Below are 18,827 nucleotides of genomic sequence, written 5' to 3' on the forward strand. Positions count from 1 at the left end.
CTTTTTCCAAAGTGTTCATGAAGAGCATGCATTTATTTTTAGCAACTTAAACATCACAAAATATTACATTAACTCATGAGAAAGAATTTTTGACCAGTCCTTTGTATTTTAATTTAGTTCTCATCCATACTTTTAGATATCTGATAATCGTCAATAAATATAAACCATTTATGACTGTAGAGTCATTCCTGTATTATTTAAACTTTCCTATCAGTAGCAATTTTATCTGTCTACATTTCTAATGCAAGGGCTGAAATTTCCAGGGAAGAAATTAGAGAAAAGCCACAAGTTGGATGCACCAACAAAACACCATGACTGCCTTAATTATACAAGGTTAAACAAAATAAAACAAGTTGGGGCTGGGAAGGTGGCTCAGTGGTAGAGTGCTTGCCTTGCATGCATGACGCCCTGGGTTCGATTCCTCAGCACCACATAAGCAGAAAAAGCCAGAAATGGGGCTGATGCTCAAGTGGTAAAGTGCTAGCCTTGAGCTGAAGAGCTGAGGGACAGCGCCCAGACCCAGAGTTCAGGCCCCATGACTGACAAACAAAACAAAACAAAAACAAGTTTCAAGAGACAGATAAGGGGTATAGGATAAATTGATTTGTACAAGGATTTTCAATTTTATTTTTAGTGTTATGAGAATACTGTTGAAATTCCTAAGCTTTGGAGAGACAAGGCATGATTGTATGAACCCATTTTGGCCACTGATGGAAACTGGGATAGAAGATTGGAAGTTTCAAGACTTCTTTAGGAGGGGGCTTCAGTGTGTAGGGATCCCAGGGCAGATAAGTAGTATGATAGTCTAGGCCTCTGAAGATTACAACTACTAAGAGTTTTGTCTGGCATATAAATAATGGCAATAAGAACTAAAACTGTGATAGATGTGGTTATTTATATGTCACAAACATTTCCTACTTCATTTATCTGTTTAAATTTTCTTTGGTACTGAGCACCAGTAGAATATTGTAGAAAAGAAGAGGTAAAAAGTTAAGTGTTCAGTTTAGAAGGCAACCTGACCAAGTTTAGAAAAATCCAGGAAGTTACTCATAGTCCCATTATATAGGAAATGGCGACGCTCAAGGATGTTGTGAAAACAGAGATACAACTGCAACACGTCACTAAGAACTACTGTGGAATTTACTGTGAAAACCATTTAAAACTTAAGAGCATATCCTATCTTACCAGACATTTGCATGCAAGCTTGTCTTTCTATATCCATTTTATGACACTTAATAAGAAAATACTCAAATGGAAATTTAATTTGCTGCATCTATACAATCATATTTCTCTTTATATTCATTGAGAGTAGATTTTCAAATACAATGCCAAAGTGGCTGCTTTTCTTCAGCAGCATACTGAAGTTTCACATATAGCAGCTCCTTATTCTTATCTACAATTTGCTCTATATGGTTTGTTGCCATGAGCAATCACTGATCCCCAAACCCAGAAACAAATAATTAGATTGCATGCTATTTTAAGTAGTATGGAAAGGGACCAAATTTCTCCATTTGAATCACCTCTGTGCAGTGACTTCATGTGGCATACATGATTGCTCCATCCATCACTGAATAATCATCTCAGTCATCATGTGGAGAATCAGGCTTTCCCCATGTTTGTGTTCAAGTAACATTTACATAATTGCCTAATCCTTACATCCTGTGCCTATGTCATTTACCTCACTGTCTTCCATCAATTAGGCATTATAGTAAAAAGAAATAGCCATTAGGGAAGAACAAAGTGGGTATAACACCACAAGATATTTTAAGAGAGATCATATGCATATAACATGTACTATAGGATATTGTTAAATATTGTCCTGTTATTATAGTTATTGTTGTTAATCACAGTTACTATAATTAATTCATAAACTGACTTTTCATAGTTATAGGACAAAATATAGCATATTTGGGGCCTAATACTAACTGTAGTTTTGGGTATCTCCTGGGGAAGTCTTAGGACTTATCCTTCACAGGTCTCGTTTTTTTTTTTATTTTGGTCGGTCATGGGGCTTGAACTCTGGGCTTGGGTGCTGTCCCTGTGCTCTTCAGCTCAAGGTGAGCACTCTACCACTTGAGCCACAGCTCAAGTGGGTTTCTAGTGGTTTATTGGAGATAAGAGTCTCACGGACTTTCCTGCCTGGGCTGGCTTTGAACCGTGATTCTCAGATCTCAGCCTCCTGAGTAGCTAGGATTACAGGTGTGAACCACCAGCGCCCGGCTACAGGTCTCTTATTCTATCCTTATTCGACAGAATTCTAGCTCGCAGAACCTGAAAGTGCAAGGACTCCAGCTTCTGTGTAATGTAACCCGCTGTTGCATTTACACAGTGTTTCCCATGGTTCTTCCAATGACTGAGGTTTCCTTAGAATGTAAGTCCTTCCCCACATGCTTATAATCCCAGCTACTAAAGTTGTGTGTGTCAGGAAGGTTCATCACCAGCATGGGTTACACAGTGAGGCAACTTATCTTCAAAAGTATAGCCATATTTATTTAAGATTATGAAAATAATCTTCATGTAGCAGCGACATTTACCAGGATAATGACAACAGTATTGCTGAAGGAAACTGTCTTGTTGACTAGATTAAGGGGAACCGTCAGTCAGCAGGTACCTGTGGATTCCTTTTTGGGTGAGATCCTCGAGCAAGAGATTAAAACAAAAAACAACATTTCACAAATACATTTTATCTGTTCTTAAATGTTCACAAATCCATCTTATTTGTGTGGCCCAAATGGCAGAGTGCTAACCAAGTGCAAGCAAAGCTCATTGACAGCGTCAGACCCTAGCCTCAAGCCCCAATTCTAACATACATACACACACACACACACACACACACACACACACACACACACACACACACACACACACGCACTAACAAAAGGAAGAAATATAAATTGACAGAATATTTCTCTAAAATATCAGGCATTTCCTTGAGGGAAGCATGCCTTATTTTCTCATCCTTTCTGATGTCAGAAATAAGACTGAATATGAAGTATATTTCAAGTCCTCCATGACAAAGAAGAATAACATGAACTGCAGTTTTGCTAAAATAGAATAAACTTTGCAAGGAAACAGCCAATATGGGCCTTTAGTAAAAATTTGACAGTTACATTTTATATATTAAATTTTTCAACAGAAAAATAAAGAGCATCCTCTCCACCCACTCCCATAGGAGGGATGAGTAAGATTTAGTTAAGAAGAAATAAGGAAAGCAAAGGTAAGGAAGAAGAAGTGTATTCATTCTACCCAAAGTCAAAATATGGAGATTTTTAAGTAGTGGAATTTAAAATCTACAAAGGACTTATGGAAGACAAAATGAGAACAAACAACATGACTCTAAGGAAATTTCTACTTTCTATAATTATGAGAATTATCCACTAAACTTGTCACTAGTTCTTTAAAAAGAAAAAAAAAACAGAAAGAGGAACTCAATAAGAGGTATTTTCCATGACAGGATAGGTTCATCTAACCAGCTAACCCAGATCAAAATTGTACACGTCAATTTATAGTATTAAAAAGTCTATTTGAATCTCACCTTGTCCACTCTACCAAAATGATTAACTAATTAACAAGTGTGAAATCACAGCCTGAAATGGAAAAGAGGTGAAGATGTAATTATATTGGAAAATTGATTAGTCTGCCTTATAGTCAATGAGCCTAAATTTGAAATAAAGTGTTAAAAAAATGATTTGGAGCCATTTGAAGAGCTTTCAATAATGGATATGGTTGAAATGATCACTGTCTATAATTAAATGATTTTTACATTATTGTAGAAATATATTTATTACCTTAACTTGTATTTACAAATATCTTAATTTATATTTTCTATTTAACAGAAATTGCACCTGACAAATATGGAACACTGACAGAGGTTAATTTAGAATTTGGGGGGGGACATAACAGTATTATAATTGCATTCTAACTTGCAAGGTTGCAAGACTTTTGCTTCAATATTGGATAGGCACATACTATTGAGTGAGAGTATAAGCACATGTACAAGTATATACAAACATTCTTTTGTTGTTGAAGGGACAAAGATTACCTCACAAAAGAGCCTAATAGGTGTCCATAAACACTTGAATCCATGAGCACTAGTGTGTGTGAATTATAAAATGGGTTATTAAAAATAAACTCATTTTTGGTAGGGTGACAATGGTCCACACTGCTAATCCTGGTTACTTAGAAGGCTGTGATCTGACAATCCTAGCCCAAAGCCAGCTTGTAAAGGAAGTCTAAAGACTCTTATCTTCAGTTAACCAGCAAAACTCTAGAAAGGGAAGTATGGCTTAAGTGGTAGAGCATTAGTGCTCTAAGAGACAATGTTCTGGCCCTGAGTTCAAGCCCAAGCACCAGCTCTATTCTAGATAGATTTATAAACAAACAAGGAACATATTCTTTATAATTTGAAAGTGAGGTTTAGAAATTTTGACAAAATTAATCTAAATAATTCTTAAAGAACTTAGCCAATCAAATTAGTACATAGAAGTGATTTTAGTTTTGTGCATGCCAAAAGCCTCCCAGGTAAATTAACACTGAATTTATGAAATAATTATGAGTCTCTAGTTAATGCACAAGGATATATCAGGAGAAAAACATTACAAAATAAATAGAAATCAATTACAGAAAATGTGTGAAACTAGAATGATAGCAATGAAAATGCATTATTTCATAGACTATCATAATGAAGTAATATAGAGCTTTGTTGATGACAGCAAAACCAATCAATTTGATTAGTAATTTAGAAAATATACACTTTGCATTTCCAAAAAGCCTTCTAAAATGAGTTATGGAAATAAATATGATATTCTGTTTTGTAATTTGAAAAAAAGGTTAATCAGGTTTAAAAACATTATATAATGTATTCATGAAATTTGAAGCTTTAAATATTATTTTTCAAATTATGATCTTGAAAATATTTTTTTACAATGCTTATCTGGTTGCTAGGTATGAGCAATTTGTGCAATTTGAATAAATGTAGACACTACTTCCTCTCAATTAAGATAATGTGGCTGGAAACAAGTTTCTTGAAATCCACATGGGAGAACAGACAACCCACATGGAAAAAAAAACTCTACAAATTTTATTATGGGAAAGAAAACAGGACTATTTAGAAAGAGAAAATAGAAGGCTCATGGATGGGACATAAAAGCTGTCTCCAAGTAACTGAAGAGCTGTCATGTGGAATTGTGGTTCAAATTAGAATTCTATAATTATTCATCCATCTAACAAGTGTTTAGTGAGTCCTCCCTTTCTGCCAGACCTTGTTCTTGGCATTGGGCATGAAATTTTGACAAAGACAATATCCCTTTTCATAGGGAACCCACTTAAAGTGGCTCAACCAAGAAGATAAACAAGGAACCATATTGCCAAGACACTGGGTCTTTATGCAAAGGGCAATGAAGAAGGAAACAGCACAGGAAAGGTATGAAGACTGAATTTTAAGTGCTTAGCAAAGACTTATTTGAGGTCCTATTGATCTGAGAAGCAAAAGAGAAGCAAGATCCAGTCATATAAAGATCTCTTCCAGGAAGAGCAAATACCAAAGCCAAAGAACTCCCAAATGGGGTCATAGGTGCCATGCTGGAAGATAGAAAGAGGGCCTGTGTAAGAAAAGGAGAAATAGAGGAATTGGCATTGAATGACAATGGATTTTCAGCAAGATTTAACACAGTGCACATACTCCTCTTCTTTAAAACATCTGTGTAATTTGTATTTCTCAGTAGAAATATAAGCATAAGTGGTGTCACACTGCTAGCAGGAAGGAAGCCCCCGGTGCACCTGCTTCAGTTCTACTCTAGTTCTCTGCAGAACATGCACATCAACAGCTCTCATTATAGAGATGAGTAAGTGAGATATCCAAAGGAAAAATTAGGAAGAAAATCTTGCTATAATAGAAACAGCTATGCATCCCATAGACATGTGTTCAAACCCTAATATGAGAGCTTTCAGTCTCTGGGAAAGAAGAACCATTCTCATGTTCTGTCAATCTGATCTGTCCCCGTGGCAACAGAATACTGGAATAAAGTTAGATTGTGCAACTGCAAAGCCTTAGCCTCAAATATGTTCACAACTTCCTTCTTTGCCTTCGGAACCATTACTTCCTGGTGAAGAAGCTCAGAGTAATGTCAAGATATGACCACGTAGAGTTAAAGCTCATTGAGTTTGATAACTATCAGACAGGTGAATGAAGCCATCAGACCAGCCATCAGCCTACCTCCAAGCAGGTGATCAAGCCAATGCAACTAACTCAGTGGATTGATAGTAAGCTCACCCAACTGAGCCTTGATCACTTCTTTCAACTACAGAAACAAGGGCACATGACTTGCTGCTGCATTGAACAGGGGTTCAAATGATGGGATAGCTTGATATGTAGAGTAACTCTTTTATGTTAGGTGGTATTGTCTTCGACACGGTAAACAGGCTGCAAAAGCAAGAGAAGGCTGTTAGTGAGGGTTGGACTAATGTACTGTTTATAGTAGCGGCTTAAAAGTTACTAGAGGCTTAAATTGCCCACAAGATGAGAAACATCTCACTGGGGCTAGGAAAAGAAGGAGCCTGTATTATGTGGTGACAGAACAATTGGCAAGAATATTGGTGGAGGTAACTCAACAAATAGACACTGCACATCATGCATTTGGCAATCTGACTGAGGGATTCTCTGGACAGAATATTGAAAGTGTCTGTCAAGTAATTCTACCCAAATATATAAAGCACTGGAAGAATAGAGCTAAAGACATATTTAGTTTGCTAAGCAAAGCTTAAGCAAATCAACAGTCTCTCCTTCCCACTCCCAAACACATGTAGGTAGAAAATAAAAGTATTGTTTATGATTAGTTTCTCTTACATGGAAAAAAAGATTTTCAATAGAGCCTAGAGTAAAGGCCCTATCATGACTATTATGGTAGGCTGGGTGAAATAATGTATGGCTATAATCCCAAAACAAGGCAGGAAGGTTTCATGTTCAAGGTAATATGGGAAGAATTAGAAAGACAAAAGACAAACCAAAGGGTCAGTATAAAACCCCTACCCATATATATGCACACATAAACACACACAGGTATGTATGTATGCATGCATGTAGGCATGTATAGTTGAATATATGTATGCATTTGTAGTTTATATATGCATGTCTATATGTATGTGTGTATCTATCTATCTATCTATCTATATACATACATATATAGATGGATAGTTTGTTAGACTTCAGAAAGATCTAAGGCCATGGTACAAGTTCTCACACAGGCAAGTGGAATTCTAAGATTCTCAAGGACACTCTACCTCAGTAGAAAGGCATATCCAAGATTGAAAGAACTGTGGAAACTTTTATGGATGTGGGAGGTTGCCGGTCCTTACCAGATATTTTAAGAAGTCAGAGTTTTATGAGTATATCACCATGAGTGAGGACGAAAAGAGATAATTACAAGGAAAGAGAACAGGTGGCCTTATCTTTCAATGGTCAGGAATCTCATGATGAAACTACTTAGCTGTCAACATGGCCCATCACTGCCCATTCATGAGGAGAAGCTAAAGACAGCTGCCCAGAGGGAAGAATCAGTAGTAGACCAATGAATTCACAAACCACAAATAGAAAGCACAACTAGGCCCTACATTAGAATCATTCCCTGTCCCTGAGCCTAATGACATGATTAGATGACATACCAGGTACCTTGAAAAGAGGGAGGTACAGTTCACATATAGACATGTGGGGATTACTACTACTGGAGAATAAGTTAGGACTGCTGACAAAGGGACCATAATCTGTATCCATATCCCCTTGTTATATACTTCCGTAATCCTTTTCATCAATACATTGACAGCACTTACCTACTTCTTGAACCCAAACTGACCTCATAAGTTGCTTCAGTCAAGGAGTATCACAGAAATGATGGTGCTTGCTCTAGAGTCTGTCTCTACTGGCCTTTCTGCTCTCCATCTCCTGAACACTGCCACCTTGTACACAAGCCCAAATCAGCCTGCTTGATGCTGAGACACCAGGGGACAAAGAGAGTTTGGGAAGAGACACACGCCCCCCTGAGGCTGCAGATTCATCCGTGAGAACACCTTGCCAGGTCCCAGGCCTCCACAAACCATCTGCAAAAGTATGCAGAATTCCCACAGACACCTTGTGAAACACAAGACCTGTCCCTATGAATTCAGTCCAAATCGCCAGTGTACATGTTTGTGAGTAAACATAATTAATGATTGCATTAAGTCCCTGGTAAGTCCTGTAACTTGTTCAGACCATTCATCTGGGGGAAAAATGCCATATGTCATGGAGGAATGTTGTTGAGATGCAGTAAAATAACTTCTTAAAAGTATTTAGTCTGTACCTTCTGAATACTCAATAAATAGTAATGAAAAAATACACAATAACCGTAACTATGACAACAACAGCCTACAGTACATCATGTCCAACCAGAGATTGCAAAGCTGTTTTGCTTACAGAGCAGAGTGATCCAAGCCAAAGCTGTCTTTCTGTACATTGCAGAGCCTCTCCACTCTTGCTGGCCTTTCTCTGGGGATATTTATTTGGGGGTGGGGTGGGGAAGAAACATGCTATTTTAAAAAAAACCAACAACTCATTTATATTAATAAGTTGTACTAATATATTCTGTGATGACTCTGAGGGGAGTATTATACATAAAATGTGGCTGTGGCTTACATAAAGGCTAATTTGGTGGTCAATAAATAGGACCATATTTTAAAAATAGATCTTTCTATAGCTAGCCTGGACAATACTGCCTTACCCACCCAGCATATTCTTTGCCAAAAAAGCATTCAAGATTAGGCTACATTTCTTTTGTCAGGACTATTGACAGACCATTTCTAGGTCTTTAATTTTATGCAATATGCACTGTCTTTTCTCAATAATCTTGGGCATTTTCAAGGTCTGTTTAACAATCTAGGCCTTAACATATAATCCACGCATGTCACACTCAGTCTTAGCCAGATGCAGATGTAACACAGGAAACACGTTAGCAGATGAGAAATTTTAAATTAGCCTTTTCTCCTTTGATGGAGATCAAAACGCAAAACTGTTTTATGTGTTACTTATCCATTCATATGGGCAGGGGGAAAATCTTCTTTAAAAGCTGATGTAAAAAAAATCCATGTATTAATTTACCCCCAAAATATTTCTAAAGTATTTATTAAATGCTCCCTATAAATGAAGGATTGTTCAATACAGTATGAGGGGATATTTTACAGAAATAGCTACAACTGATACTTTGACTCCCAAAATTATGAAGGACCTTAAATATTTTTTTAGTGTTCAGCATTTTACCTCGAACAAGACATCTCTGCCTTTACCTATTTAACTAATCGTGTGAAACTAAAAGAAAATGTGTTCACAAATTTTTAACTGAAAATCAATGACGAGTTTTATGAATATATATGTATATACATACACATTCATGATATGGTATAGGTAGCTCACGAAGAGGACAATATTTATGAGGATGGTAAATGTAAACAAAATGTTTTTATCTTACTTCTAACAATTTAAGGTGACTATAGGTCAAGAGGTGATTTTATTTGAAGTTCAGACCACTTCAAGCCTCAGCTAAAGAAAGCATTTCTCAATGTCATTATGATAATTCAGCTTTAATCAACCTTGGCATGTTGAGTTCTCTTTTTTTTTCTGTAAACTTCAACCTAGCATGTATTTATAAAGAGAATTTTCTAATTTTATTGTGAATATAATTTATTTCCCTTATAGAAGATAAGTCAAATCTGAATAAGAAATATGTAGTTATTTGGGGATACTCTAAGGAATACTGATTTGGGAAGGAAGAATATAGTTAATAAAAGCCATGCTTGATGTTATTTAACACAAAGGCAAACACACATCTTTTCATATTTGACATTAAAAATCTGATCATTTGCCTCCCTAAAGAAAGCACATACAGCTTTTATACAGACTGCACAGTAAAGAATAATAATATTTCTGTTTACTGAGATATCAAATGGCATTTCACTGTAAGTCAATGGTCTATCATTGCTACAGGGTATTAGACCTCAATCTGGCATCTACAAATGTCACAAGTATAAAAAAAATAGGATGAAAATCAAAAGCATGTTCTAAACCCCCCAAAAAATAAGGAAAAAGGGAAACAAAGTTCACCTAAATGCAATTGCTGCAGAAATCAGTGCAATATTCAGCTGTCAATCTAGAAAAAACAAGGGAGCCACACAGTCAGTAGGACAGGATAATAAAATTTCCGGCAGATGTTCAGGCTGAGCTCTAATTTTTACTGAACTCCCTTGGTAAGCATTTAATTTCTTTATCATATGCAGGCTCGGAAAATTGTACTTCATCACAACTGTATTGTGAAATATTAATATTTCATGTGATAACAAAACTCTGTCATCTAACCTTTGTTATATTAAGAGCATCCAAACTTCAAATGTCAAGATTCGTAATTTTAATACATTTTAAACAGATCCTTGAATTGGCATAATAAATTATAATAAAGTTAGTCTCAATGGGTGTGCTGTAATGTCACACAAATGTATACTATATATATTTCAATTATGTGTTTGTAGAAGGCTGTAGAAACTTATGAGTTCAAATGTTGCATACAGCAATGTTTTTTCAACAAGAAAGTAAAGATACTCGTAAGATGTAATTATACATTCATAACCAGCATAATTACTAAGTAGGGACAATGTAAAGAGCACAAAATGTGTTTGTCTGTGAGGCAGATAGATATTCTACCCACTTGTATGTAGGAAGTAATGGTTTTGAAAATGGCATTATGAAAGTGCAAAGTGGTATCATCGCGTTATTGCAATCTACACAATAGTCTTTGCACACTATTTCATCCCCAACATTATATTTCACACACAAGTTTAATTTGCGTTTGTTTGTAACTCCCCTTTGGAACTAGCATCACAGGCGTATGAATTGGACAAATCCAATTCAGACTGGAGGTTTAGAAGGAAGTTAGCTTTCACAGTTCTTTCTGCTGGTGATGCTAGCAAAGTTAACTGTTCCCAGGTTATTGAAAGACTTAGTCTGACTAATCCATGTGTATCACCAACAGAGGGAAGAATGCTATTTCTGATTCATCAGAATTCAATGTTGCAAGCAAAACAAACAACACATTTGTAGCAATAGATTTTTGTAATAATTCTTTACTTAAACCTGATTAGCTCCCTATTTCTGTTTACATATATGTATTTTTAATAGCATAACTAATATAGTCATTACATGCTGTAAGAGGTTGTATCAACCACAGATTAAACATTTGATTAGAGCTTCCCCTTAATTCTTGAAGGATGAGTTGAAATAAAGAAAATATATCACTACTATTCTACAAGACTGTAAGCAATTGATTGGTGGTATTCTTAAGCTGAATGCAGTCTTTTCTATTTATTTTTATACTTCATGTAAAAGAAGTCTCTTTTCATATTCAATATATTGGGAGGAATGAACTCTTTTGATATTTAAATATAAAAATCTTCAAGGAGTATATTTCCCCTTTGGGCTGATTTTTCTAACTTTTGAGAACTCTCTAGATATTCTTGACCACATTCACACATAACATCTTGTAAAACTGTCAGAATGAGACAGCTGTAATGTTTTAGCCATAATAATGCCAGCTATTGATCCTAGTAAAAGAAGAAAGAGGGAAAGAATGTGCTTAATGGGACATGTTTGTTCTCTATTTTTTTTTGCCTAAGGATAAGGCTGATTTAAATAATGATACTTCTTCCTTAGTCACCAGACTTACATTAATTATTACTAACTACTAGTTAGTACTAAATGTATCAAGAGGCTTGGCTTCCAAATTTTATCAGATAATAGTATAAGAAATATTAAATTCTGCTGGTGTTTTCTACTTAAAAAAACCACATAAAGATCTAGTACCAGTGGCTCCTGCCTGTAATCCTAGCTACTCAGAAGCTGGGATCTGAGGACCATGGTTCAAAGCCAGCCCAGGTAGAAAGTCTATGAGATTCTTATATCTAATTAATCACCAAAAAGCTAGTATTGGAATGGTGGTTCAAGAGGTAGAATGCTATCCTTGAGCAAAAAAATCTCAAGGACAGCTCTGAGGCCCAAAGTTAAAGCCCCAGAACTGACATAGGGGAAAAACAAGTCATTTAAATAAGGATACAGGTGGACCCGTTGCAACAATGAGAAGTACAAGTTGTTATGTTGAAAACGAACTGTACAACTTTGGTGGTGGGGGGTAGGGAGGACTGGGTGAGGGGCGGGAGGGGAGAGGATGGGAAGGGATGGGAAGGGGAAACAAAGGAGGAGGCTACAATGCTTGATAAGAAATGTACTCATTGGGGCTGGGAAGGTGGCTCAGTGGTAGAGCGCTTGCCTTGCATGCATAAGGCCCTGGGTTCAATTCCTCAGCACCACATAAGCAAAAAGAAAAAGCCGGAAGTGGCACTGTGGCTCAAATGGTAGAGCGCTAGCCTTGAGCTGAAGAGCTGAGGGACAGCACCCAGGCCCAGAGTTCAGGCCCCACGACCGGACCCCCCCAAAAAAAAAAGAAATGTACTCATTATCTTGCCCATGTAATTCTAACTCCTCTGTACAGTATTTTCACAATAAAAAATAAATAACAATTTAAAAAAAAGTTAAGATCATGAAGATGCCAATTTGTATAAGTCACCCAGGTTTGAAAATATGCATCTATGTGTCTGTGTGCCTTCAAAGAATTATTCTGAACCTGCACTTCCTACTAAATTTGATACTTCTCATCTAAGTGCAAAATCACATGAGCCTCAGGGCATACATTTTTTATTGGGGGGGGCCCTGATTTTCAAAAATTCATGGAGAATCTTATTACCTATACCAAAAAATATAGTTGAGGTTCTTTTTGAAATGTCTAGGATCCCAGGATCTTGTGTAAAAAACTCCACTATCAATTTAACTGTATTTTAAAGCTGCATCCTAATTTACACAATCCAAAAATTATTCAATAAATGTCAATTATAAAATTACAGCCGCTATATAATCCAGCAATCCTACTAGTGGGTATTTGTTCAAAAGAAATGAAACAAACATGTTGTAGAGACACAAAGTCCCATGTTTAAATATTGGAGAACCAATCACAAGAGGTCAGCAATTGAAGCATCTAAAGGACATGAACTACTCAATGGATAAGAAAAAAAAATGGTACACTCAGACAACGGAATACTATCCCTCCACAGGAGAAGATGACATCTTGTAATCTGCAACAAAACAATGTATGTGGAACTGAAGATCGTTACGTTACTTGAAATGAGCTAGGTACCCAAAGTCAAGTAATCACATGAGTAAAACTATATGTGGGAGGGAAAACAAAGATGTTCTCACAGAAGTTGAGTTTTTCACAAAGCCTAGGAGAGCAGGGAGGAGGTGGGACAGTAAAGCCAATCAATTGGTACTAAGTTACAATTAGATAAAATACTTCCAGACTCCATTGCCTAACATGGAGATGGTAGAATGTAATCTTATATTGTGTGTGTCCAAAAGTTAGAAGGTAGGATTTTGAAAGATTTCAGTATTTTGAAAGCGATGTTTAAAGATATATGTCTATGTCACTTATATATCATATAAATTTATCTAAATACTACTGTATGTATGGTTAAGAGCATATAGCATATAGTTAATAGCCACAGTTTTAGGTATTATTTCAAATGAAATTGAACAAATGCAGAAATGCCAGGTGTTTACAATTATCAAATAAACCTTTGTAGTATTTAAATTTTTGATGATTTCTAGACAAAAACAAAATGAAAAGTATATGTCTTATTCTTCTAGCCACAGGACCAATGGAATGAAAAGAAATTAAAGTCTATGGCTTGGCCAGCTGCCAATGGCTCACTGTTATAATTGTCACTACTCAGCAGGCTGAGATTTGAGGATTGTGGTTCGAAGCCAGCCTAGGCAGAATAGTCCCTGTGAGACTCTGATGTCCAATTAACCACTCAAAAACTGGCCGTGGTGCTGTGTCTCAAGAGGTAGAACGCTAGCCTTGAGCACAAAGAGGCTCAGGAATGTCAACCAGGCATTGAGTTCAAGTCCCATAACCAACAAAAAAATAAGAATAAAAATAAAATAAAGTGTCTGGCTTAATATCAAGAATTTAAGAGCTAATACTTGGAAAAACAAAACCGGTTCCATTATGTGCTTCTTATGATATTGTTAAAATATATGTGAAACATGGAAGCACAACTCCCAGAATATCTTCTTACCTTATCAAGAGAGAAAGTTTTGGTGATGGCAAAACCCCATCCAGCTTCAAAAGCTCTTCGGATCATCGCTGAGCTTGTGGCTGGAGTTGCACTAGCAAGACCAAAGGGATTCATGAACCTGAGTCCTGCCATCTCCACGCTGATGTCCACCAGATCAACAGGAGTGTAAAAGAGGGGTAGTTCTGGCTTGACAGACACCGAAGCTCCATATTGGGACTGTAAGGAAACACACGGTCAATAATTGCTCTTGTTTTCCATCTGCATTGTCCACATACTCTTTTACACCCATCTCTTCAATGTAGCATTTGCATTAATATAAATGACATCGGCTTGTTTCCTCAGTAAAAACTGGCCCAAAGTCACTTAGCAATGAACCAAATTCATATATAATTATCATCCTTTTTTCTAATTTAAAAGGCCGTATAGAGAGTATTAACAGCAATAAAATCAATTAGACAAACAAACAACTCTATTTAAAACATACTGAGCCTCAAACACAAAAGGGAATGGTTTTAGAATTTATCACTCGGGTTCCATTAACCCAGACTCTTTGTACTTAATTTATAAAAATGTCTTAGTGCTCAGAGATATGAGCAACAGCAAGTCAGGAGAAATTCAATTTCCTGTAATCTCACTACTGTTGATGTGATTTGAGCAAAGTCTCCTGTTATGCCTCTGCCTTTTCTCCTCTAAAGTTTTCAATATAGCAATTGGAATGCTAGTTGCTTAATTTTCTACCTCAGAGGGGTACTGGGACATTCAGAAGATCATAAGCCACAGCCAGATACCTAATGTGGATAGAGCATAGTACACGCATACGTATTAGGGAAGTTTGCCTTTATAAAAACCAGACAGGTATTGAATTCATGTTAAAGTTTTCTATCAACACTCAGACCTGTATACTTAGCTTTGTTAAATAATTACTGTAGTAATGTTATCTCAGAGGACTATAGAAATAATAGACTGGAAACACAGTACCTAGCACACTAAAACACAGTAGGTGATTACTCAGTGTTGTCTCTCATCTCTCTCCCTTCTTTCCTGTTTCCTTCCCTCTCTCTCTCTCTTTCTCACTCTCCTGCCCTCCTCCCCTCCTCTCCCCTCTTTCTCTCTGAGAGACAAAGAATATTGGAATGTATAAATTGGATGAATTTTCTCAGCCAAAGTAGCTACTGAATGGACAGGGCTAGTTAATTCAAAAGTAGAGTTCCTTTCTCTTGTGAAGCATCACTCAAAAGAAAAGTTATTTGAGCAGAACTTTAATTCTATGTGTGTCTTGTGTAGATAAATGTTTCCATGACTTGCATAGAAATGGTTTCTATGCCTCCACCATTTATAATGCAAAGCAAAGTTCACTGAGTAAATAAAAAGGCACCATACTTGCCGATTAAAAGGTTATTGTGTTTTACTATTGGTCATGCAAAAAGGTGTCTGGTGAGATCTGGGCTTCAGTTTTGGCAGGGATTTTTTCTGTCAGAGATCTATTTGAATTTCAAAGCTCCTCCCTCCCTTCCTCTTTCCCTTCCATGTTTTCACATATGGTAGGCAAATTCTTTACCACTGAGCTATATCCTCAAAAACCATTGCTGAGAATTGAGCAGTGTAACTGTGTCTACTTTATGTCCTCACATGGAATTATAATACTATTAGAAGTGTTGACAAGGACAGGAGTCGCAATGTATAATACAAAGATAGAGCAGTATGCACACATGCACATATGTGTATGTGTATGTGTGTGTGTACACGTGTATGTGTGCCTGCGTGCATTCACAAGTACCTTTGTTATGTGCAGAATCTTAGAAGCAACATTGGGCACCCATGTGTTTGATTTCAATGGACATGTGTGCTCCTGTATGTATGTCTACTGGCTTTAACATTTAGAAAGGAAAGACATGGATGAACTTTGAAAGAGTCCCCTTCAGTAGCAAAACAAAAAAGAACATACACACCCAAGCTAACAGTAAATAATAAAATGTAACTGTGTACATATTAAAAAAACTCTTTCTAATGGGAGGTACAGCTTTCATTATATATATGTATATATACATGTATGTATATATATGTATATACATATATATACATACACAGCCGGTCATGGAGCTTGAACTCTGGGCCTGGGCACTGTCCCTCAGCTCTTCAGCTCAAGGCCAGTGCTCTACTACTTGAGCCATAGCACCACTTCCAGTTTTCTGGTGGTTTATTGGAGATAAGAGTTTCACGGCTTTTCCTACCTGGCTGGCTTTCCTACCTGTGATCCTCATATCTCAGCTCCCTGAATAACTAGGATTACAGGCCTGAGGCATCAGCGCCCAGCTAAAATTCATATTTGTATGTACCAAAAATGCCACTGATTTGGAGGTGTGTATGATGAAATCTCTGGTCCTCAAATTTGGCAGGCAGACTCCTGGCTTTGTGTTTAAATTCCTGAATCTTCACCACAATGTGGTGCTGGTTTTTTCCCCAGCTTCCTAGTAACCCTAGGCCTACAGAGTAACTTCTGAGAGTGGAAGCTGGCTCCTTCCTGCCCTTTGGCTCTGGGGACTGGAGCATCTCAGGTTTCATCTCTTACTACAAGGTCTAGTTCCTCCCAAATCCCGATGGCCAGCCAACACACGGAGATCTCCAGAAAAGTTCACCATCTTTGGATGTGAACACTCTGTTCTAGTCCCCCGTTCAAATATTAAAGCGTATCTCCTTGTGCACTCTTCCAGAATATATGCTATCCAGATCCTCAGCTTCAAACAATACTATTTTTCCAGCGATCCACTTGTGTTACTAAATAACAGAGAGAAGAAAACAGCCTAGATGTTGAACAACAGAGATGAGCTCCTTAAGAATTCTACGGTAAGAAGGATTGCTCTGTTAGCATCAGAAATGACACGTAAGCAAAGAATGTTTTGACATGAATGAGTGTTTATCACACACTCTGCGAAAAGGAGTGAGGTAACACTATATGTAAATGCAAAGTTTTCGGTAAATATTCACATCCATATCAATTTGCCATATGTCTCTGTTTATCCTTCTACCACAAATGGAATATATCAGTATATTAACCAGATTTATTGCCCAGAATACAGGTTTTTGCTCACTGAAATATTCGTATTTTCAAATGATCACAAATCCATTAATATGAAACATTTATATTAAACATTAAAAATTACTTACCCTTCCCAGTTATCATAAATTAGATGTTTATAATTGTGTGTATTTATAGGGTACAAATGATGCAATAATTTATGAATACAGCGTAGAACTATGAGATCCAACTAGTGAACAATGTCAGTCACTACAAATAATACTTTCTTGTAGTAAGAACATTTGACATTTTTAGCAGTTTGGACAATGTAGAATATTTTGTTTTTTTCTTGGTCAGTCGTGGGGCTTGAACTCTGGGCCTGGGCACTGTTCTCAGCTCTTCAGCTCAAGGCTCTACCACTTGAGCCACAGTGCCACAGCCAGTTTTCAGATGGTTAACTGGAGACAGGAGTCTCATGAAGTTTCCTGCCCTGGCTGGCTTTGTGATCCTCAGATCTGAGCTTCCTGAGTGGCTAGGATTTGCCTGGCAAATATTTTACCAGTAATGACATAAGTACACTGTAAAATAATTTTCAACACTGTATTTATCCTGTCAAGATTCTATTATTATTTGCCTCTCACTTCCCATTCCCTCTGTGCCAAGGCTGGTCCCTAACCCTCTAGCCTCTAAGTTTGGTTATTTCCAACTTCAGATCTGAAAACATTCAGTGGCTTTCTCTGTGTGCCTAATGTGTATCACCTGGCATAATTTTTTCCAGTTTTATCCCAACTTGTCACAGATGACAGAATTTCTTTCTTTGAATGCCGAATAGCAATCCGTTGTGTATTTATACCATATTTCCTTTGTCCAGTTATCAACTGATAGTCACTTGGTGATTTTATCACTTGGCTATTGAAATACAGTTTCTATAAAAAATAGGGATATGGCATCCCTTTGACATAAGGATTTTATATCTTTACGGTGGAATACTATCCAGGAGTAGAATTTTTATATCACATAGTGATTTTATTTTTAAATTTTTCATCAATCCCATGAACTTTTCCATCATGGCATTAATTTGCATACCTAACAATGTACAATGGCTGTTCTTCTCACCTTCAGCAACATTTGTTACCTTTCACCTTTATGGTAACAGTCACTTGATATCTCACAGTAATTTTGATTTTTTTTGGGGTCCGGTTATGGGGCCTGAACTCTGGGTCTGGGCGCTGTCCCTCAGCTCTTCAGCTCAAGGCTAGCGCTCTACCACTTGAGCCACAGCACCACTTCCGGCTTTTTTCTTTTTGCTTATATGGTGCTGAGGAATTGAACCCAGGACTTCAGGCTTGCAAGGCAAGCGCTCTACCACTGAGCCACCTTCCCAGCCCCTTGATTTTTTTTTAATGATCAGTAATGTCAGGCATTTTCCTCCATGTACCTATTGGCCAATTATATGTCTTCTTTCTGAAGAGGCTTAATCAGATCCTTTTTGGACTTTTAATTTGGTCTGTTTTCCTCTCAATATCTCAGCATCTGAATTTCTTCTTATTATTTTTTTTTATTTTTGGGTCCAGTTGTGGGGCCTGAACTCTGGGCCTGGGCACTGTCCCTC

General features: G+C 37.0%; 1 protein-coding gene across 2 annotated transcripts in view; it reads right to left on the reverse strand.

Moving 5' to 3' along the window:
* Dpyd (dihydropyrimidine dehydrogenase) overlaps window positions 1-18,827 on the reverse strand; it is a 693,666-nt gene that overhangs the window by 311,540 nt on the left and 363,299 nt on the right. For both annotated transcript variants that reach the window (XM_013036036.1, XM_013036037.1), the window contains exon 13: window positions 14,200-14,415. In XM_013036036.1, coding sequence (XP_012891490.1) covers window positions 14,200-14,415 — 216 coding nt within the window. The remainder of the gene's footprint in view (window positions 1-14,199; window positions 14,416-18,827) is intronic.

Source organism: Dipodomys ordii, unplaced genomic scaffold (genome assembly GCF_000151885.1).
Source record: "Dipodomys ordii isolate 6190 unplaced genomic scaffold, Dord_2.0 Scaffold242, whole genome shotgun sequence".
Lineage (NCBI taxonomy): Eukaryota > Metazoa > Chordata > Mammalia > Rodentia > Heteromyidae > Dipodomys > Dipodomys ordii.